This window comes from Hippichthys cyanospilos, chromosome 8 (assembly GCF_059441005.1).
Source record: "Hippichthys cyanospilos isolate Australia breed blue-spotted pipefish chromosome 8, RoL_Hcya_1.0, whole genome shotgun sequence".
Classification (NCBI taxonomy): domain Eukaryota; kingdom Metazoa; phylum Chordata; class Actinopteri; order Syngnathiformes; family Syngnathidae; genus Hippichthys; species Hippichthys cyanospilos.
Genome location: NC_142376.1, coordinates 6,137,840 through 6,161,402, shown reverse-complemented (window position 1 = coordinate 6,161,402; position 23,563 = coordinate 6,137,840). Strand labels below are relative to the sequence as shown.

The window sequence follows — 23,563 nt, the reverse complement described above, 5'->3', positions numbered from 1 at the left end:
GGGGGGGGGCAGTGGGGGCAGGGGGTCATGGGGACCAATTGGCATTCCATTAGTGCTAAATTGCATCGGGTATTAGCGCTTACATTTGCACGCGCACACCTTGTTAATTAGCGAAAGGAGAGTTTACACACAGCTCGGGTGTTTGAACGCGGCGTGAATGTTACGACACCTATCACAGCGTTTTGGGATTTAACTCCTTTATTAGCAGTTAAAATGGATGGTTGACGTTTGTAGCCGTCAATGGGAGTGAATGAGTTGATTTATTCATTATTCTGGATAAAGTGATGGCTAATGGATGGAAATACGCATATGCGTGGTCAAAAATTGCTGTTCATATTTTTTTTTTTTAAATCCATGTATAGTAAGGCTTTAAAGGGACAGTGTGTAAGATTTTCATTAAAAAGGAATAAATTAGATGATTGTGGATTTCAAAAACGAAATCTCAAATGAATGTGTTCCTATAGACCAACAGTATGTTTTCAAAATCCTCATCGGTATAATCATGAGATAATATTACATGGGGGTGGTACTTCTCTGGAGGCGGCCATGTTTGTTTTAGCTATGGACTATGTTAAATGCAGCACCTGCAGCACCCCCTGCTGTCCGTAATGAAAAATGGCCTAAATCTTACGCACGATACATTTAAGCCTTAACTATACTTTCTCTTTTTTTACGTATTGTAGGGTTACTTTTTTAAGGGGCAGGGTTTTTTTTGTTTGTTTTGTTTTTAAGTGACCTAGTATAGTCTTTTTTTTTTTTACAGAAAAGATAACAACTTACTTAATTATAAATGACTTATTTTACCGATATAAATTATAAATGTATAATGTATAAATGTATATAAATGTATACATAGAAAATATAAATATGACTACAAATAAAAGTAACAATAAATAATAATAATAATAATAATAATAATAATAATAATAATAAATAATAATACTTAATATATAAGTACTAAATATAAATTTTATAAATGATATATAAGTCAATTATTAAGCCCTACTTGACATTATTTTTTAAATGTAGTCCAGTAAGACTTTTTTTTTTTTTTTTTAAATCGTGTAGTAAGTTGTTAAAATAACCATGTACGGTATAGAAAGCTTTTTTTCTGGAAAAAAAAATAAATTAATAAATAAATGCCACTGTATATGTGACTATTTCTAAGAAACACCTTGGTATACATGATCATTTCATGAAACGGCTTACTGGCTTTCTATACATGTGCTTTTTTGTACCTTATGTAAATGAAAGTTGTTTGTGGTTTAAAAAATGCCTTATATTGTCGTTTACAACAAAACATGACTATACATCGTCTTTTTTTTTAAACAAATACTACTGTAGGCCTTTGTGGTCACTTCCTAAGAAAATAAAGTTTACTTTTCTTTAATACCTTTTTATACATGGTCATAAAAAACGTCCATATTGTCGTTTGAAAGATAGATTCCTTTTATTAAATTCGATGTTTTTTCGCGTGTGTTTTGGAAGGTGACAACAACAAGGAAAAACACAATGAAACGCAATGTTCATTTGACTTAATTGCTGCGTTTTGATGATTAAAAACAACGAATAAAATAAATGAAATTGAAAAGAAACAAATGCCTCACTGTTAATCCACCAGGGGGCGACAAAGTAGCGATTTTAGAAGTCAGCCTGCTAAACCCCGCCCACAGGATTGCAAATAAAGCGGCTCACGGCCCCGGGCGCCCTTCATAGGAGAGCAGATTACGGTCCAGAGAGGACCTAGCGGAACTCAGGAAGGAAACCTCACACAAAAGACTGGACTTTGTTTTGTTTTTTCTCCTCCACCACACTTTTCACGGATTGTTCTACACAACCTCGAGGATTTATTTGGACTTTTTGCCCGGGAACTATTTCAATCGGACTCGCTTGGCGTTATTTATTTGTATTTTTTTTTGTCATCGTTGTTATAATATATAATTTCTACAGCGATCGCCGTCATGTATCACCACTGACATGCACAGGTGAGTCTGAACCGGTTCCGAATCTTGTCATATTTATGTACTTGGGTAACTTTTAGAAAGTCACGATTTCCTCGTGGTTCACGCTGTCACACGCGAGACAGCACATTTTATAGCAAAACAAGGACCTTTAAATATTTTGATCACGCATAAGTTTTTAATACGCTTATTTGTCATCAATTATTACTTTTTAAAACACTTTTCCGGGGACTTTTCAGTTATTTATGAGCGTCCCCGTGAGATGGTGCGTTCAAGTTCTGCACTAAATGCATTTAATACGCTACGAATTAAGCGAAAGAACAAATGCGATGTTTAAAAGTGCCTCGTTTTCAGTTCACGGGGTTCACGCCACCAACAACCCCCTCCCGTTGTTTTTTAAGTGACGTGACGTCACACGCGGGAGCAGACTGGTTTACCTGCATGTTTTTCGGACTGGCGAGGATGATAATAACCATAAAAACAGCGAAGGGAGTCTGACGCGAGTTTGGAGACCGCCAATGCGCGCGTTTGCCTGCTGGGGGCGCGCGCGGCTCACGCGCAGACTTGGACGCGCGCGCCATGTAATAATTCAGTCATGAAGCGTCAACAACTATAGTGACAAGTTTATTGTTGACACGTGAGCCGACAAAGTCATAATCACGATTAAATAAGAAATCGTTCGGTGAACGTGTCGGCGCGGAGGAAGTCGTCTCGGTTTGGAGGGAAAAAAAATAAAACAGGAAGAGATGCGTTTTTCTCCTCACGCCACTGATATATATAAATAAACGCGTAAAAAAACGGGGAAGATAACCGAAGGATTGCGTCGGCGTGGTGGCGAGAGTTCATAAGAGTTCAACCCAAAAAATCTCCCGGTGACCATGTTGGCGCGTGACGCACTTTTGGCAGTTTGCTTTCTTTTTAACGCTACACTCGACAAAACTCCCTAGGGAATAAAAGGCTTTTCAAATTTGCATCCGAGTCGTTTTGTTTGAAGTGGAGATTTCGAGTTGGAATTCCGCAGGGCGCTGAGCAATACGCACAATTTCCATTCGGCGGTAAAAGTGGAAGCCAGGGGAGAAACAAAAAGCCGCAACCGGATGGTTCTGGCGGCCACGGTTGACGGTGCCGTTTGGTTTCCCACCCCCCGAGCAGAGCTCATGGGACCTCAGTGAGCAGAGACGCGAGCGCAGGACGTCCGCAGCCGCAGCAGATCGAGATCGCCAAAGAGCAGCGGGGCTCAAGCGGGGTCTGCCGGAGCGACACCGACGGTTGCGGCGGAGCGCCGCGCCGCCGGAGCAGCGTTTCCCCCCTCCTCTCCCCGGAGCGCCGCGGGGTGTTCGAGACCAGAAGCGCCTTCCACTTTCAGTACCGGCGATCGTCTAGCGGCTACTTCTCAGGCGAGGCGGACTCGCTGCCGAGCTCTCCGCTGTCGTCTCGCGTCTCCGCATCCACGCAGACGCCCAGCCCCCCCGCGCAGGCGCTGGAGCACGCCTTGGTGCGAGTCGCTGAGGTGGCTCGATACAGGAGAGCGCCGGCGCAGCACGGTGAGAGCGCACGCGCGAACGCGGAAGCGAGTGTGGTCACGTGAGCAGGCGGCTGTGTAAACAATGTGGCGCAAGAATGCAGCTGCAACTTTGGGAGCCGATGACTGAAGGTCAGCAGCAGTCTGAGGCCGCTGGAAATAACGAGCGCACGCTAATATGAGTGAGAGAGACTTATTTACGAACTTAGGAGCAGCTTGACTGTTTTTAAAATGGCTGTTTTTACGGTAAAATACCGGCAAAGTACACCGAAAAGTACAGTTAAATTACGGGAACACATTTTCGGCATTTACGGTAAAAAAAAAAAAAAAAAGTATGGATACGGTTGAGTTTACAACGACAAATTGTATTGTATAAAATCAGTCCTATCAATATATATATATATTTTTTTACCGTAAATGTAAAAATGTGTTGCCATAATTTAACGGTACTGTTCTGGCAACCAAGTTGCAGGAATTTTTACAGTGTACATAGAAAATTGTGTTTATGCTGTTGATTTGACACAGTCCATTTTGTAATTGTAAAAATAAAAAAAAGCAGTTTTCACTGCAAAATACTGGCAACTGGTGTTTTACTGTAAAAACAGCATTTTTTTAACAGTGTAGTGCATGCGAGTATATTTGAAGCCATAGTCCCCATTTTCAGAAGCTGAAGATTATTTCGTCTGTAATTAGATCGTTTCAGTCTCCAATTAGAGTCAAGAGTTTTATTCTCATGTGCGTGGTAATGCTACACAATGAAATTCTTATTCTGTTCACTTCCCCAAGCAGACTACATTCCACAATCGAGCAAATAATAAAGTAGGCAATTAAAAAAAACAATGAGCAATGAGGGCTATAATAACGAACCACTAATAAATGAATAGACTGACATTCTGAGCATTTTATGGAGTAGATGGAGTGGAAAGAACTGTATACATGAGGATGATAGTGCAAAATATGTATTTGGCAGCTTTCCTGCACTGTGCAGGATTTGTAAGGTGCGCGTGTGCATGCGCTAAAGTGACTGGTGGTGAGGCAGACTAGTGCGTGGTGGATTTGTTGAGAATCCGGATGGCCTGTGGATAGAAGCTTATTTGCCAGCCTGCTGGTCCTGGCCCTCAGGCTCCTGTAGCGTCTGCTTGATGGCAGCAGTTCAAACAGGTTGTGTTGTGGGTGAGAATTGTCCCTGATGAGGTTGTGCGTCCTCCACAGAACTGTGGTGTGGTAAATCTCCGGCAGTGAGGGTAAGGCTGCTCCACGGATGATCAGTTCTTTGGTCTCGTCTGTGTTGAGCTGGAGATTGTTGCTGCGACACCAGGCCACAAGGGTTAGGGTTTCTGGAATGGTCTTTTTGATATGATCAAGGAGGTCACGGTGCATTGGTGGTGGCCTTGAAGCAGGTGGGGACAGAGGCGTCATGAGTAATAACCCTCCAGCTTCTGCCTGTACTTTTTTTGGCCTCTCTGATGGCTCTACTCAAGTCATATCTGGCCTTTTTGTCATACTTTTTATTCATACTTTAAAAAAGAAGATGTTGCTAATTTGCTGTCAATTGAAAATGATATCACGTTTGCTGATAGTACAAGTAACCAATATTAACATTTTAGCTTAAGAAGATCACATAGCGATCGGGAGAGCTGTGATTGGTCGTCGGTGATGTCATTTTCTCTTATATGCATTTTTGTTAGCATGCTTTTTTTGTTAAGTGAGCAAAACCCAGGTCAAATGATATTACATAACCAAAATTACGACACATTACCGGCAGTACTACCGCCTCGGCCCACCCACAAATTGCAAAAATGAATGAATAGCTGACGCTTATTGAAATGTATTAGGGACAAGGATAATAACAATAAAATCCGGCTCATAAACATCAGATTATTAATAATTGCCGAACAAGATTGTTCCTACTATTTTGTGTATCTGAATATTTTGCAAAATATCTGCTCTATATCCCTGTAAAGGTTTAATTTTAAACTATAGCGTGGGCGTCAAATTGTAACTCGAAACCCCAACATATGAGTCACAACATATTTCTCACTTCAAGATAAAAAAAAAAAAAAAATCACCAACTCACAATTGCGCCGACAAATGATGAAACCAGATTGAGCCGCGCTGAAGGAAAAGATAAAACACAAGATGAGGCCAAAAATATGGTATTGAAACAGCAGCAGTACAAAAATATGCGCTTGATCTCATTCTGGTTTGTCGGGCACGTTTTGCAAGTTACAATTTGTTGACTGTGCTCAAAGTTAACTTGGAAAAAAATGGACAGTGTGAGTCAGCAGGACATTCCTGACATAACTTTTGGCACAGCTACTGTAAGTGGCTCAACAGAATTTCTCATTCCTTTTACTGGTCACTTGTTGCTAGGCAGAAAATATTTTTTAAAGGTGGTGAGTAATTGCTTGATATATATATATATATATATATATATATATATATATATATATATATATATATATATATATATATATATATAATTGCGGTTTAATCACTCTGTATGCTTTATAAACTTTACCAATATGAATTCTACTATGATGCTCCTGTCTGTGATTGAATACAAAAGGCTCTTTCAGAATCTTATTATTAGCTTTCTCTCCACGAAGCGCTTTTATTTTCGACCCGAAAAGCACGGGACACCAAGTCGCTCCTTTTTCGTTACGTAGTTACGTAAGCGCTACTTTGATTCGTCACCCACTTTTAGCCACCGCGGTGTTCCGACGCTTGTTTTGGTAACAAAAGGGCCGAGTCTCGGGACGAGAACAGGCAGTAATGGCCGGCGCTAATCCTCTTCACCGTTTTTGTTCTGACATAAACAATGAGCTCACACTGCACAGTCCTATTTTGTCCTCAAATCTAATATTTTGGTAACCTCGTTTGGCCTCGCAGGATGGGAAACATATCGGACAATGGGAAACACTGTTAGATTTCTGTCTGTCTCGAAGTATTTTGTAGTCATAAAAAAACCTAATACTGCCAACTACTGGGCTGGAGTAGAAAAGGAACTTATTCACACTTTCAGGGCTCATCATTTAAAATAGTAATAACAATAATAAAAACATTCTCGGCATTTTTATTTTTTATGGAGGGGAGCTGACCCCCTTGACTAATGCTGACCTAATATAAGCCAATTGAGCACTGTAGTGATAACTATGACCATTGGATGGCAGTATTTCTACACTTACAACACAGTTGTTACCTACATGCAAGTGTAACTGAAGAATGGAAGTCAATCTTTCAGTGGCCACACCCATATTTATTTATTTTTCTTAATATTTTAACGTAATTTGGACATTAGTGCCTTACCTCATTTAATTAGCTGCTGTGCTAGGTGGAAGTGGTTTACACCAACACTGCCACCTATAGGATTGTATTGGAATAGTATTCATCACAACTTGTGATTTTTGACAAATTTATTACAATCCGGACCTGTTTTTTTTTTTTCGTCTTTTGATACTGGCATAAATAACAGTCGTAAATTAGCATCTAAGCTAGAAGAGTTTAATGTAACACTAGCTACCCCCTACTGCCACCTAGAGAACTGGAGGGGCATTGTATTAACCTCAACATAGGATTGTCTGAAAATTTTGACAATCCTAAACAGGTTTTAAAGTAATCTAACTTTTATTAACTATAGAGTTTAAATAGTGCAACGATGGTAAACTAGCTGTTAGCTAGCTACCTACCAAACTGGAATGCAAGTGCATTACCTGCAACCATTGGAAAATATATAAAAAACCTGAGCAAATCTATTGCTTTTGTATTTTTAACCCTTGTGCAGTATATTGAGAATTTTTGGGTCATTTTCTAGCATCATCTGTCGATATTTACATGGTGAAATCTCACATGTTGTCACCATCTGGGTGAAATTTCAGCTCCCTCCCAAAGGCAGATGATTGCACAACATTTTGTCCCAACGTTTGGACGTTTTTTTTGTTTTCACTTCTACTTAAAGGTCAAAATCTTTAGTTTTTTTTTTTTTTTCCACAAATTTTCTCTGGGAACTCCCACTATGAGAAAACATTTTTTAGCGTAATTTTTAGTTTTACTCTGTATTTCATATTTGTGTATATGATTATTATATTTAAAACATTATTATTATTATTGTTTACTGGCCGTCACCCATTCGGTCTAATTCTTCACAAAGCATAAAAATATACTTTTTTTTTTCATTCGAATACAGCTCATATAATTTGAATTTTCTGTATAATATCTGCAATCTTTCACTGTTTATCGGTAGTAGCCTAAACACGGTTCATTAAGAGCTCTGGTTTTTGACATGCTTTATTTTTGTGCGAGTACGGCAGTCAAAACAGTCCCGTTGGTCTTTTGTGAGGCGCAGACACGGGTCATTCAGCGCTTTTTCATTCGACTGACTCCATCTGATAGCGTTAAACACACACACACACACATACACACACACACACACATACGCAGTCATTCTAAGGATGGGTCGCTGGGTAAACTCCGTCACGGTGCTTATGTATGACCGGGCTAAGGATCCGTTCAGGACTTCCAAGAGCGACAGCTTCCTTCCAGTCGGTCGCTTCTTCTTCCCCCTCTTGATTTGATTTAGTGATCCGACGCTCCGCTCCAGTTGTGTAATTACTGGCCGGGGAGCGTCCATCTTTGACACTTTTGATAAATGGCAGCGTCGCGGCGGGATGGGGCGGGGCTAATTGGCCAAGCTCACGCGATAAAGTTTAGAGAGCGCTTTTATGAGGGCATGAGAGATGAAGTGATTTGTTTTTGCTTCCAGGAGCTTCTGCCAGGCCCGCCGGTGCCGAGCTCGGGCAAGCGGCGAGGGACATGCAGGCCGTGGAGGTCGGACAGGAGCTTCAACGCATCGGGGATGACTACAATGATTACGTACTGAGGGTCAGTTGTCATTCTACTTTAACCCTTGTGGCATTAGGTTTCAAATTATGGAAATTTCTGTGATTTATTTTTTTTATTATATCGTTCATCAATGGGAAAAAAAAACACTAGGGAGCTGAAATTTCTAGCAGATGATTAATACATCAACAATTACAAAATGCAACGATTCTGACATTTCTACGTGATTGCAGCTGGACGTGCGAGATTTTGTGTACAAAAATCATCATCGTCCAAATTTTGGACCATAGAAAACCATTATAATTGCAATTTTTGAGTTGCATTTTAATAGGATTTATGACTGATTTTTGACTGCGATTTTTGCAACATTCCGTTGAAACGGAACTATCTCAGCAAAGAGAAAATTCTCTGTTGACCTGTGTTTCACCTCAAGATAGTAGGGGGCAGTAGAGACCAATGGCCTTGTCTTAGAGCAAGGGTGTCAAACTGATTTTTATCGTGGGCCACATTGTACTTAAGGTGTCTGTTAGAGGGCCGGAATAAGTCTAAAAATAGTCTAGAAAATCTTCAACTTTTAACGTACCCCTTTAATTTCTCTAAAATCCTGAAAATTTAGGACTTAAAAATAGAAAAACATGTGTCTAATAAACGCCGTATTCGCTGGTTTACATCTTTACCTAGTTTTGAAAACAAAGGCCGATTCAAAACTGTTCAAAAGATAGATCGGGAACAGAAAATGATTATTTTTTAAGACAATCTGCAAGTTTAGCTAGAAACTTGAAATCAAATCAGCATTTGGCGGACCACATAAAATGATGTGGCGGGCCGGTTCTGGCCCCCGGGCCTTGAGTTTGACACCTGTGTCTTAGAGTGTCATCATCACTTCAGAGGCTACAAAGACAGACCATTTTTCAATTTTTTTGTGAGCGTTAATAAATTTAATCTACGTATATGTGTAGAACTGATGTCAATGAACAATTTGAGTAGTTGAAGGGGAAAAAAATCACAAGTTACTTTAATTTAAACATTTAAATCCATTGTTTTTTTTTCCTTTTCCAGATATTCTATCCGATTGTAAAATGGCATTTTCTAGCCGTAGTTCAGCAAAAGGTTCCGCGTCATCTTGTCAAAGCTTGGCACGATTTAAACTTGAACTACGGCAGAACGAGTTTATTTCACGCATGGCTCCCGTTTTGGTTTGGAATTATTTCTGCGCGTTGCATCATCGCCGCTTCTCTTCCTCGCGGCTTCGACTCCCGTTTAATCTCATCAGAGTGTTTCCAAAGCTGCGCTCGCCTCGACTTCTTCGGAGCGCCTCTAAATCCCGTCATTAACTCAGCTTAGTCTTTACCGGGAGTCAATTACTGCATTTGCCCCGCGGGTCCTCAGACGTGCACCTAAAAAGTGGATTTGCACGATTAAACGCGGCGTTTAGGTGCGTTGGGATTTTAGGCCACTCCATCGCGGCTTTGGCTAAGATTCAAAAACCGCAGAGGAAGAAGTGTGCGGTCAGGTGATAAGTGGCCGTCGTGACTTAACACTTCGTCACATGACTGGGGAAGTTAGAAAGAGAGGAAGGTGTGTATGTGTGTGTCTTATTGGCACAAGCCTCCCTTGTGAACTTGAGCACAGAATTATTCCGAAAGTGTGAACACGTGTTTTGTTCCAACAATGAGGAGGCCCGATTAAAAAAAAAAAAAAAAAAAAGAGGAAGGCGGAGGCTAGTTCCTTGTTCTCATGCTAGGTGTCACTGTAGAGCAATTCAACTAATTCATTCAATTATATACCAAACACCTGTAAAATATCCCTTTGAGGCCCTTGTGTCCACTGTTGCGTCCATCTTGTCTCAGCAAAGCACCAAAATTAATCGTATCCCACCCAAATATATAGAGAACATTAAGAAGGGCAAGATGTCCTCGACTGAGGACACTAGGACTTAGTTGGGTAGCACCTATGAGTGAAAAGTTATGGTGAAAAAAAAAAAAAAAACTACAACTGTCCACTACAGTAGACACAAATGAATAGGCTACCCAAATTTGAAACCCTACATCTTCTTCTGTTCCGTAAATCGCAACTATGATTTAAACTGAAGCCAGATATGAAATCATACGCGGTCTTCACACCTCGTCCAAGGTTCCCTTCGTTAGCTAGCCACCTGGATGACTCCACTAATAACAGGTCATTTGTGCACTGAAGTTCAACACAACCTTCCCATTCACGCCAAAAATCTGGCCGGCGGTCCTCGAACGCATCGTCACTCGAGTCGTCCCAGCGAGTGTGTCGGATTTACGCTTTGTGTGTTTGTTTTCCGACACGGGTAAACGCTGTCTGGCGTCCGTGCGTGTGTGTCGGGGGCCAGGATCCGTGACAGTGTAGATACATTATTGCTCAGCCTTGCGGTTAAAGGGCCCTCGGTGAGCAAAGGCACAAGGTCTAATTATCCTGCCAAAACACACACACACACACGCACACTTCGGCTGTGTCGTCTTTCAGTTGGGAGTGCTTGCAGACAAAAATAACTCGGAGGAACATTGCGCACCCGACGGGTGTCAACGGCTGCGCGTTGTTGCCGTGTCTGACAAAAGGGGCTTGTTGGACCAAATGGTTTTTACTCGCCCAAAGAATTTTGCTATTTAGAGAAAATCCGAAAGAATTTTGTCGCAGAATCGGTCTTAAAAATCCCAAATCGGATAACTATCCAAAACATTAAACTAACGTGTTTTTATTTGGGCCTCGAAAAATAAGAATCTGAATCGTAATACGTCTCATATGTGGTTCCGCTACTTATGAAAAATTCAGGTTACGAAACGCCGTTTTGGAAATTTGTCTCTTGTTATGAAGGAAAATTTGGGATTTTCAGTTTTGGATGCATTTTTATAATTTAATAATATGCCGGCCTGTTCGCGAACGAGACACAAGTTCTCTGCACTGATGTTTTCTGTGGTTTTGCACTTTTCATCTTTACACACTTCTTCTACACCGTACGACTAACAAACGTAAAATCCACATTAGCTACATGGACACATTCACATAAAAACACAGACATACCACTTTGGGCTGTTGTAAACAAACCGCTGAACATTTTCTCTCGAATAGCAAGTTAGCGTGCCTTCATGTCTGACGTTAGCATCATTAACACGTCATTAGCACGTTAGCGAGAAGGCTGAACAACATAGCACACAGACAGTCATTTGCATGACCTTAACCTGAACTTAAGTAAACTCACACGCTCAAAATTATCCGAAAATAAATATGATTGCTCCCGTGGACTCGGAAACGATGCCTAGATCTCTGGAAATGTAAAATAAAAACTTACAAATAAAACGACCGAAATAAAGTTCTCCGCACGCACCGCCGACAAACCAGCGCCAGTTTGAGGCAAACAAATTCAAATGAGCTTGGTTGTTGTCATACTTTCTGCAATTTAAGAACAATGCTTCAAAGATGCCCTCAAGATGTCAACTAACAACACGTTAGCGGATTAGCTTGATAAAAATATAGCAATATAACAAGAAATGAAGTTTTCTGCATAATCAGGTCTTTGTAATCCACAAAGGTTGAACTGAGGCCACTGGACTTCTCATGTTTGTGGAATTTGTTGTGTCTTCTCTTGTTTTTGGAAATTGACTAAGGCAACTATGCTATTAGGCTAACGATAACAAAGCCTGAGCCAGTTTCTCTTTCTGTGTGTGTGTGTGCACGCCTTTTAAGTGTAGCCCTGTTCACGGTGCTATTTTTGGGAAGCAGCATAGTAAGTTGTGGCTAGACAACAAAATCACATGCGCTGTTTTGGCTGCGACGTTTCCAGCAAACAGAAACAGATCAATAACAAGAGAAAGGAAAGTAGTCAAACAAATGGACATTTTTAGAGGCGAACGAGTGGGTGACCAAACTCACTCTTGCGTTTGCTTGTTCGATTGCTGCGGTTTCTGCGCGAACACGATGTCGCGATAACCGATTGCATCCCTCCCCCGAGGCAAAACCAAGCCTTCTGCAATTTGAACCTCGTGAACGCCATCAAGTCTTCCCCCCATTGGCAAAAGCGCCGAATGATTGACAGACATGGCTTCATGTCATAGTGACATAGTGGTTGGCTGACAAATTCTTTACGATACTGTTAATGGACTATAAAAGTCGTGCAGTAAAACCATCAGATTGCAACCATTAAGTCGTACTGTCTTGGATTTTTAGTTGACTTTGCTATTTATATTATGAATTAATATCGGAATTACTAAAGAAATGGTCATTTAAACTTTTATTATTTTGATTTTTCAAATATATATATATATATATACGTATATATATATATATATATATATATATATATATATATAATATATATAATATATATATATATATATATATATAAATATATATATATATATATATATATATATATATATATATATATATATATATATATATATATATATATATATATATATATATATATGTATAGTGCTTCTAGACAGTTCAAACTGTTAATTAATAGCCAAATTTTCTATAATTATTCGCTATTAAACTCATTTTTCAAATCTTGGAGTGAATACAAAATTATCAAAAAAAATCTTTAAATACAATTGAAAATATGACATATATATATATATATATATATATATATATATATATATATATATATATATATATATATATATATATATATATATATATATATATATATATATATATATATATATATATATATATATATATATATACATATTAGGGTTTGTGTAAAATGGTTGCAGAACATGCATTGCTCACCTGAAAATGAAGATTTGCTTTGTTTTGACTGACAGGTTGTCAGAATGAGCTCATCAATAATTTCCTAATATATGGTACGAATTTATGTAAAATAAATGTCATGAATGTTAGTAGTATACAACTGTTGTAAATGGTAAAGTATATAAAAGTAAAATGTTCAAATGATCCGCAAATATCCGCCGTTAGCCCTATTTTTTGGCCCTATTTTTTGGGCCGATTTGAGAAAGACCGTTTATAAATATGTACCGAGTAGATAATAAACATAATTGTGGATAGCCGGGTGAATTTTTAAAAGCAGTGAAATATTTGATATACAATATACAACAACTTTTTCCCACCTCTTAACTCCTGGCTGTCACATATTTGCAGTCAGGTCACAGGGATGGTGTACAGGAAAAGCTGGAAAAGCCTCTTGGCCTGTATGTGCGAAACTCAGGTCACATGCAGAATTACAAGACCATATGATTCATAACCGGGAAAACCGGTCTTTCCCCATCACCTGTTTCCTGCGCTGGCATTGGGCTCGGCCTGATTTTTCACATCCAGCTCCGGATCGGCCCTCCTCCGCCGTGATCTCGCACCACTCCGGCTCCGATTGGTATTTTCCATTCCGTCCGGGCCAAGACAGGACGTCCTCTCGCCAACGCAAATAAACTCCAATTTCCTACGCCAGTAAATAATACGTTTCAGGCAGAATACGAGGGGTTTGCCTTCAAACGTGTATTTAAGTGAGGCGCAACTTGAATATTGAGGTAAAAGTAAAATAGACTGTCACACAATACATACGGCGGTCGGTTTTTCTTGTTGTTGTCGTCGTGCAGTTTGCGATTACATCATCGCAGGAGGAAAAAAAAAGGCAATTTTTCATGACGAGAACCCGCCTCCAGGTTGACAAATAATGAGCTCATTCTTTGCTGATAGATTAAGTAGTTATATGTTATCTTTTTATTTTATTCCAGATTTTTACTCTGGTTGCACCAACAAAAAAGTAACAGAAAATTCATTTTTGTCATGTATGAGCCGCACTGGACTATAAACCGCGGGTTGTAAAATCAGATATTTACGCAAAAAGATGATACATGGAAGTTTTTTTTTTCTCAATATTTCTTTTTATTTAAACCTGGTTACAGCAACAACACATAACACACTCAGATTTTTAGAATACTGTGCCAACACAACAATAACATGCCTGGTTGCATTTACCAGTGGAGAGTGACCCAAGTGGCGAGTAAAATAGCAGTTCATACTCAAATCAATATTTCGATAGCGCATTATTTCTTGTATGTCTCTTTCTTTACCACGAGCTTGCCCTCTGTTGGCTGGTAAATAAAAATGAAGATATGCCGCCGTGGACTTTATGCCACAAGGTTCAAAGCATGAGAAAAAAAGCAGCGGCTTAGAGTCCAAAATTTGTTTTAGTTCTGATTAAAATAATCATCGGCCCAAATTTGACCAATTATTCTCAGCTTTTATTTAAACACTACATAAGTTAATTGTTGCATATTTTCTTTCAGTGAAGTAATTTCCCACACATTTAATGTTTTGTTTTTTTCTTGTTGGTGCCTGAACCCAAGGAAAAGTCTTTGGTTTTGCCAAGTAAAGTGTAATTAAAATAAAGTGGTATAATCTTTTTTTTTGTTTTAGACTAACCTGTATAATTGCTGTTAGAACATTTGCAAAATATAATTGAGAAGTATCAGCCTAGCTTATTAAATTTTGTTTTAGCCTACTTATGTCACTAAAATTCCCTTTGGAATTGCGTTAGTCAAGTCTGGCTCTTGACCCACCTTTCTCCAGTCTGGCGGTGGCGGTTTTCTCGACAGGATTTCCTTTCTGCCGCTGCGGGGATGAGGAATGAACGGCGATGTGGATGTGGGCCAAAGTGCGGGCTTGCTGAAAGGACGAAGAGAAGAAAGCAAGTCAGGCCAAACCAAAACACCTGCAATGGCCGCGGCCAGCGCCAAGCGGGAGATGTGCGCTTACGTTTACCGGCGCTCCGGCCCGTGGTGTCGAAGCCAAAGTTTGTGGCTCGGGTTTCCACGTTCTATTGATGATGGACGTTTTAAGATCTCGTGAAAGATTTAGCCGGCATGTTTTGGAAGCTTACAGACCGTCTCGCTAAGTAGATAGCGAGGCTCGTAATATGCCGTACATGACACCTGGAGTGTTGCAAAACCATGTTGACAACTATACTTACCTGCTTGCTTTCTGGAGACGTAAACATTGCCGAGCGCCTGGCTTTGATTGGAACCAGTTTAGCAACGTGCTAAATTAGACGCATTCATCAACATTGTTAATATTTTATAAGAACTATTCAAAATCCACATAACGTTAAACCTAACAATAAAAATAACTGCGCGTGTATTTAAAAGGATGCTAGGAAGCTAACATTAGCAAGTTGCTTCTTGCCAAACTCAACAATAGCCAACAGAAACAACAATAATTGGGCGCTAATCACCATAATATATTGTTAATTTTAAATCAGAAATTCTAACCAAACAATTAACTTTCCAGCTAATGTAGCAAACAAAATACTCCTGTTTCTACTCCAAGATTAGCTTGTTGTTAGCAGACACAAGAACAATGTTGTGGGCACCACAAAGTCATCTCTTCTAAAATTTGTGAAGCTGCCTCGCTAACTAATTAAGCTAACAAGGTAGGGAAGGTAACGTTAGCAAGTTGCTTCTAGCCAAACCCAACAATAGCCAACAGGAACAATCATAATTGGGCGCTAATCACCATATCATATCGTAAACTTTAAATCAGCAATTCTAACCAAATAACTAACTATCCAGCTAATGTAGCTAACAAAAACTCCTGTTTCTACTCGGAGATTAGCTTGTTGCCAGCAGAAACAATAACAATGTTGTAAGCACCACAAAGTAATCGAATCTAAAAATGGTAAAGCTGCCTAGCTAGCTAACTAATTCAGCTAACAGGGAGGCTAAGATGCTAGCAAGGAGGTTCTTACAAAAAGCAACAGTACCCAAAAGAAACAATGAGAATTGCGCCGTAATCATCATAGTCGAAACTCTTTGATTTTATCGGTAAACTGAACATCAAATTTCCTTGTTTTGAACCAGCTAATGTAGCTAACAAACAACTTTTATTTTCAACGCATGTTGCCAGCAGAAAAAAATACAACATTGTCATTAAAATAAAGTATAATTAAATCAATTTTCTTGCTGAAATCTTATCTAAAAAATTGAAAGCTGCCTTGCCAAATTTAGCTAACAGGGAAGCTGAAATGGTAGCAAGGAGCTCGTTCCAAAATCAACATTAGCCAACAGAAACAATGATAATTGTGCTGTAATCACCACAATTGTAACTTGTTTGTGAACCAGCTAATGTAGCTAACAAATAACTTTTGTTATCCAAGATAAGATCAGCATGTTGTGATTACTACCAAGTTTAATTAACTAATCTTCGAGGAAGAATTCTAATCTAAATTTGAAAAGCTGCACAGTCATCAGACTAATTTAGCTAACAGGGGAAGTTAAGATGCTAGCAAAGTGCTACTTGAACAAAATCACCAGCAAAAACAATAATAATACTCCAGTCACTAGTTTTCTATAAATAATTGTAACTTAAAATAAAAAAACTGGGCCTTGTTTGTAAACAACGAACGCTATCAACACCTGTTACTTAGGAGGCTAAGATTAGCAAGTTGGCTTCGGGGCAAAATATTGACAAACAAGCAACAATACATCTCTTCTGTCTTAAACAAATACGCGTCTGTTGAAAAATGAGTAATTTAGAAGTACATAGCAACCATTTCCAGGGTAAACTTCATTTCTGCCATGAGGCTAACACAATTATCCTCCTGGGAGTGACATCATCATGCGGGGCTATTTCAGGCTCATCTGAATGAGCCTCTCTATGTTGTAGTTTTATGTCATTTGATTTATAGCGGTGAGTCTGAGATTTATTCCAACATATTAAAAATATATATATTTCCGAATTTTCACAATGAATTTTGAAGTGTCACGCTGCATTTTAACATTTCGTTTTGATTTCAGCTGGTTATCTTTTTTGCGATTTTCAGAAAATAACTTGACAGGATCTTTTTGCGTTTACGCAGGGAGCGGCACGCAGAGTGGCCGCGGCCCGTCAGAACCATCTTCCGGTGCTGCACATCCACCAGGAATCCGCCGCCCTGATCTGCATGGGCGCCCTGCTCCTCGTGCTCGTATGGTACTTAGGCGGAGATCCTAATAGCCAGTCGGACCACCCTCAGGGTTAGCTCACAGAGGGGGGAGAAACAAACAAAAAAAAATATACCCATCAGACGTAGCATTCCACAAGTCTTCTTCTTATTTCAGGAATTGGATACTTTAAGGAACTCTAAAAACGTCCGGATTTCCACCTTTCCCCCTTCGTCTCTGAGCCTTTGCCAAGAAACCAAAGAGTTGGGAATTTGCACTCCCATCCGGACCGCAAACAAGCCCCGAAGCCCCGCCCCCTCCGGAAGACGACGACTGTGGAAATCCAAAGCGTGCCTTGTACATTCTCCCGCTATTTCCTTTTTTTTTTTGTTTTTGTTTACTTGTTTGAGAAATTGATGTACAGAACTGAGTCAACTCTGCAGACCCGGGGTTGTTAAACGATACGCGGGTCCACGAATTCCCAAGATGAAAGGAAAAATCGTAACAGCTCAAAAGTCGCAGTTTTGAATTCTGATCACCGTTGACTGGAATCCGTTTTTGTTTTTTTGACAGTGTTCAAATACACCACACCACACCCTCTGCTAATTATGATCATCATAGTAGGCTGCATTCAGACAGCGGTTTGAAGGGACCCGATTCCGATTTTTTTGCCCCTATGCGATGGATCTGATCTTTTTACGGCAGTTTAAACGACACTGGATACGACTTTTTCAAATGCGACCCAGGCCACTTGGTTATATGGTCCTGAAACCGATCCATATCCGATCTTTTGTCCAGTCTGAATGACCGGGTCGCATTTATGCTAACCGCACGTGACCAACAAGTGGCAAAAAACAACCGAGGACAAGGTGAAGAAAATTGAAAATATTCTGGCTCCGGTAAAACCGCCATTTGAACATCGCCAGGTACTCAGTTCTCCATAAACAAAGACTTTAAACACAGAAAGACGTCGGACAGTTTTGGTCCATAAATAATAGCCGTTGCATTTATCTGGAAATGCCCTCACAAAAAATCCGATTTCACCAAAAAATCGGAATTGAGCTTAATGATAATGCTAATGAACGTAGCAAATGAGACACTGGTGTTTGTGTAACCACTAGAACAAAAATCAATCGACTACTTCTTTGTCCCGTTTTGGTCCTAGTCCGCTTTCTAGGACATCACTTTCCTTCTCCGTTCTCGGTTTCAACCTGTAGATGTACAGTATCATCATCTGTCAGGCATCCGTCTCCCTCCGTTTACTAGCGCTGTGGTTCGCAAGTCTCTACTTGCCCGCCCGTCTTTCAAACACTCCCCGAAAGAGACAGAAAGGTTTCTGAGCAGCAAATGAATGGTTAGCTAACACGCCTGCTAGCATGCTAAAAATACGCTGCTAGCATGCTAAAAATACGCCGATGAGTTAGTCTGGTTAGTATGTTAACCACTTCCATGAGTTTTAAACAAACCTAAAGAGTCTTTTTTTAAAGAATTGTTTTCACCCGTTCTTTACTGTTTTCAAGAAATGGCTGACAATCAAATATCAATTTAGGAAGCAAAAAAAAGATGACTCACTCGCACTGTTCTCCAAATAAAAGGCAAAACACGCTTGCTTAAAGATGTTTGTCATTCGCAGGTCAAGTTACTGAAAAAGTGAAACAAAAAAAGAGACAAATGTCTGCTAGCTAAATGCTACAGGCAGGCTAACTGAAATTAGCATAGATGTTACGCTAATCATAAATATTCAAACGTTTGCTACTATATAAACATTGAGCAGCAACACAAACGGAACACCAATACTCACAGGAATTTACGACCGCAATCAATTTTCGCGTCGTATAAAATATATCTGACGTTTTCTCTTCCGCACATGCTAAAAGTTGTGGAGAACGTAAAGCTCAACTTTTTTGTTACTCGAATCATTTCAAGTAGTGAAACTAGTTCTGATAATGATTATTTTTAAAAATAATGCTTAGTCATGGTTTCTTAACGGTTGTTGCGGGTTTTTAAAACTCAGCTGAGCGTGTTTGTGCGGCGTCCGTGCGGGATGTTTGCACAGTTGTGTCAACACGCATTGCGTCATAGCTTACATGACATTCACCACCGTCCTTGAACTTGGTGGGGTTTTTTTTTTTGTTTTTTTTCCACAATGTTGTGACCGGTCCAAGCGTTCGCTGAAAGGAAGTACAAGATGATACATTTCATGTACATAAGGAATGAACAAAACTTGTGAATCACTTCCTTGCATTCACAAGAAACGAGGCACTCTTTGTCAGTCCGTAGCTATGCGCTATTTCGCGCAAAAAAAATTCACTAGCTCACTAGCAAAAAGTTGGCGAGTGTCGTCGCAGTTACTTATTTTTTTGTTGTTCTTAAGATGTTCGAAAAACATTTAAAAACTGTCTCAATACTTCTGAAACGGACTTGTTTTTTCTCGCAAAGAAATTTTGGACAGGTTCAAAACGACTTCAAAATTTCTCTGCGCCATGAAAAACTGCGTGAAATTTTTGGACGGGTTGGAAATTTTTTTGCAACACAAAAACAATTCAAATTGTTTCACGGTGATTTGAGGACGATTTTGTGACCTAGAACGAACCTTGAAGAACCTCTGACGCAAATTCGCTGGAAAGTTTGGAATTTAGTGAGAAAATTTAGAAATTTTGAAGATTCACTTCAAAATTTCCCTGTGTCACCAAAAACGGAGTAAAATTTTTCAACAGTTGGAAATTTTCAATTAAAATTGTTTTAGGATGTTTTAAGGACAATTTTGTGACCTAGACCGAATCTCAAAGAACCTCTGACGCAAATTCGCTAGAAAGTTTGGAATTTAGTAAGAAAATTTAGAAATTTTGAAGATTCAAAACTACTTCAAAATTTTCTTGTGCCACGAAAAATGGGGATGATTTTGTGACCTAGAAGGAATGTCGAAGAACCTCTGACGCAAATTCGCTACCTTCGTCAACAGTCGCACATGTTAGCATCTCAGCGGGTATTACGTGAAAAAAAAATCTCAGCTCACTTAAGCGTCGGCGGTGGTAACAGTCAATTTTTTTGTTCTTAAGATGCTCTTAAGAAATTCATCAAATGTCTTAATAGTTCTGTCTTCATTGTTTGTTTTTTGTCGAAAATACATTTTGAAAATTCGAAACTACTTGAAAATTTCCCTGCACCACGAAAAACGGAGTCAAATTTTTCGGCAGTTGGAAACTTTCAATTAAAATTGTTTTAGGATGTTTTAAGGACGATTTTGTGACCGAGAACAAATCTCGAAGAAGCTCTGATGCAAATTTGATACATTCATCAACAATGTTAGCGAGTGTTACGTGAAAAAAAAACCTCAATTTCAAATATATATTTATAGCACATCTCTGCCAAGTTAGACGCAAACAAACACCATTTTTTTTCCTTTTTTACGAATAATCGAGAGATTGTTTTGCCGTTTCCTGAGACACGCCTCCCAGTTCCGAAGTCAAGCGCTACATGGTGAGAAAAGTTACCGTTTCATCCGAGCTGATACAAAATACAGTTCAGTGAACCATTCCAAGCACAATCGAAATTCTTAGTGATGAATGAAGCCATACCATTTTCTTCTTTTTGATTTTTTTTTTTACGTGGCTAAGCACCGAACACCACACCCACTTGACTTTTTCAACAATGTGACTGCACGCGCGCGGCGCCCTGTGAAATCCTCACCATCCCACCTACTAAGTCAGCTCAGGCCTGCGGCAGGGAGCAAAAAGCACAGCGACAAATGAGCCGTCTCGTGTGTGACATTCAGGGTTTTGCGCACTTTGCGAACGGACGTGGCTGGAGTCTTTTTTTTTTTTTTTTGTGAATGACTGCATTGGGAGATTTGAAACGTTTGTTCAACGGGACTGCAAATAACGAGAGGAACTCAGTGAATGACTCAATGACCCAGTGTGACTGTAGCAGCAGCATGTGTCTTATTATTTTTGTTATTGCCTGTTTACAGTAATCCCTCGCTGTATCGCGGTTCATCTTTCGCTGTTTGACGGATTTTTTTACAATGTAGATTTTTTTTTTTACAGCGCATTGTGCTCTGAATCCTGGTTGGCTCAGGGGCTTTACTGTTGTCTCAAAATAAAATATTGACGCTGTACTGTACTGGTTTTTCACTTTTTCACGCAAGAGGATCCAAAAGCTTGCTTTCATCTTTCCTGTGTCTCTCCTCTAACTGCCGTGTGCGAACGTGCTAGTAAGCACATTGATTGACAGCTTGGGCTCTGGGAGCCGATCACGTGACTCGTAGGCGTGCCGAGAGCAAATGCACACACCCATTTGTGTGCCTACATAGAGAGCAGCGGAGAAATGCGCAGCTTTGGAAAGCTGACTTTTACCGAGATTTCTTTTGTAATGAATTGCCATTTCAAGTGTATTGTTATGATATACGAGGCTTCCCTTTAATTCAATATCCAGGCATATCCGTTTATAAAAATCTTCTTGCTCAGAAAAAGAAAGAGCCTAATTTAGTACTCATAACATGTGCGGGTTCATTGTATAGTTTAGTATTGCTTTGTAAAATAATTTTAAAAAAAGAAGCTGGCTACTTCACGGATTTCACCTTGCGCGTGTTATTTTTGGAACGTAACCCCAGCGATAAACGAGGGATTACTGTATACGGTTTTGACACACTGAAATTGGACAATATCTGCATTGTCTTATTGCCTTTTCTAAATAAAGTTTTTCATCTTTCTACATGAAACTCTGACGTCGTGATCAGATCTTTTTGGAGAACACATTACATACATGTGTTTATATTCAAATACTGCAGAATTAAATGGTGTATTTTCACAATAAATTTAGTACAAACAAGTAATAGCGTAAAAATTAAAAAATACAATTATTACTAGATTACAGTTTTTGTACATATTTTGTATTTATTGTTTATATATTCTAAATCTATTACACATACAGTTTTCAATAAAAAATTAAAACGATAAAAGTAAAAAGTGAATGACCAAAACACACAAGTTTTTTTTTTCTAGACAAAAAAGAGAAAAAAATATTTTCACAAAAACATTATGGAAAAAAAATCTGGATTTTGAGAAGAAAATACTAAATACAAAGAACTAATACAAAAATAAAATCATAATCATACAGTACTAAAAATCATACATACAAAAATATTTTCTGAAAAAATACATCTCAAAATATTGTATGTATATATATATATATATATATATATATATATATATATATATATATATATATATATATATATGTATAAAACACACACATACTTGTGTATTGAGTGTTAACGCAAGTCATCATAAAGTCAAACTAAGATTTGACATACAGTACAGCAGTGCTTTGATTTTTTTTTCCTGTTTCCTCATTGTAACAAACTGCATGTGTGTGTGTGTGGGTGGAGGGGTTGTTATGTGTGCATTTGTGTGTATGCATGTGCGTTGTGAGCACGCACTCATTTGCAGGAAAGTACGGTGCCTTCCATGATTTGAAGAAATCACATGCTCAGATAATTACACCCTTCTTCTTTATACACACACGCAAAGCTCATTAACACATGTACATCTCCTCTCACAAACACACACACACACACAAACTTTGAGGGTGCGTTTGAGGCAGGGTGGCGGTCGGGCAGTGACGATTGCTCCATCCATCTGCGGGAAAGGAGAAGTAGCCGCTTAGCCAGCTGCTTTAGAGGGTAAGATCATCACTGAAAGCCAAAGATTCTCAGAACTATTGCTCTACTGCTTTTTTTTTTTTTTTTTGCTACGCTCATCATGATGCCACAGAACTTTGCATAGAGTAGCTTGTGAAGTAGCTTGATTTGAAATAACGCCATTTATATCACAGGGCAAGCTTCCTCCAAAAACAATTAAAACAGTAATGGGAAAATGAAGCTTCATGAAGCACCTGTGTTATTTTTTTTACTCCTCTGGATCAGTCGTTACCTTTTGAACACTCCTTTAACCAAACACTTGAATTTTTTTGAAAACTGTATAGATTAGTACTTAAGATTAAATGCCTAGCCTTATAAAAAAAAACAACCAAAAAAACGTAAAAATACGTCTTTGGGAATGATTGAGTCAATATTGTGCAATGTGCATTAAGCAGCAAAATCAATCCATTTTTAGCCGTCGCACAAAGCGGCCATTTTGCCCCTTGTTGTCAACTAAAAATAACATCCCGGTTACGACCAATCGCGGCTCAGCTTGCAAACATCGCATGACCAGATTTAGACAACAGGTGAGTCGTGATTGGTCGTTACTTGCACAACTCGACGGCAAGTGTCAAAATGGCCGCCACCCGAGCCAACGGATGGATTTTGCTGCTTAATTCGTATTTTACAA

General features: G+C 39.2%; 2 protein-coding genes and 1 long non-coding RNA gene across 12 annotated transcripts in view; 1 reads left to right on the top strand and 2 right to left on the bottom strand.

The window, feature by feature from the left end:
* Positions 1-1,701: 1,701 nt before the first annotated feature.
* On the top strand, positions 1,702-21,353 carry bcl2l11 (BCL2 like 11). Its single transcript, XM_088421692.1, has 5 exons — positions 1,702-1,985; positions 3,114-3,505; positions 8,246-8,364; positions 17,168-17,324; positions 17,409-21,353. The coding sequence occupies exons 1-5, from the start codon at positions 1,978-1,980 to the stop codon at positions 17,432-17,434; spliced, it is 702 nt and encodes a 233-aa protein (XP_088277818.1). The 5' UTR covers positions 1,702-1,977; the 3' UTR covers positions 17,435-21,353.
* Positions 4,266-15,804, bottom strand: LOC148419942 (uncharacterized). 2 transcript variants are annotated; one of them, XR_015866418.1, is made up of 6 exons: positions 15,070-15,804; positions 14,874-14,979; positions 13,586-13,750; positions 13,425-13,503; positions 5,561-5,598; positions 4,266-4,873 (listed from the first exon to the last, which is right to left on the bottom strand). It is a non-coding gene; the product is annotated as an uncharacterized LOC148419942 (long non-coding RNA). The 2 variants fall into 2 exon arrangements; XR_015866417.1 differs by having other exon boundaries at positions 14,874-15,804.
* Positions 21,354-22,229: 876 nt separating the features above from the next.
* LOC148419940 (uncharacterized) overlaps positions 22,230-23,563 on the bottom strand; it is a 62,998-nt gene continuing 61,664 nt past the window's right edge. For all 9 annotated transcript variants that reach the window (XR_015866470.1, XR_015866471.1, XR_015866473.1 and 6 more), the window contains one exon: positions 22,230-22,870. The gene's annotated coding sequence lies outside the window, so the exon portion shown is untranslated. The remainder of the gene's footprint in view (positions 22,871-23,563) is intronic.

What these genes read in the sequence shown, in the direction of transcription:
- bcl2l11 (XM_088421692.1), top strand. An exon ending in GAGAGCGCCGGCGCAGCACG is followed by an intron (nt 3,506 to 8,245) that starts GTGAGAGCGCAC and finishes TTTTGCTTCCAG; the next exon opens with GAGCTTCTGCCAGGCCCGCC. An exon ending in CCAGTCGGACCACCCTCAGG is followed by an intron (nt 17,325 to 17,408) that starts GTTAGCTCACAG and finishes TTCTTATTTCAG; the next exon opens with GAATTGGATACTTTAAGGAA.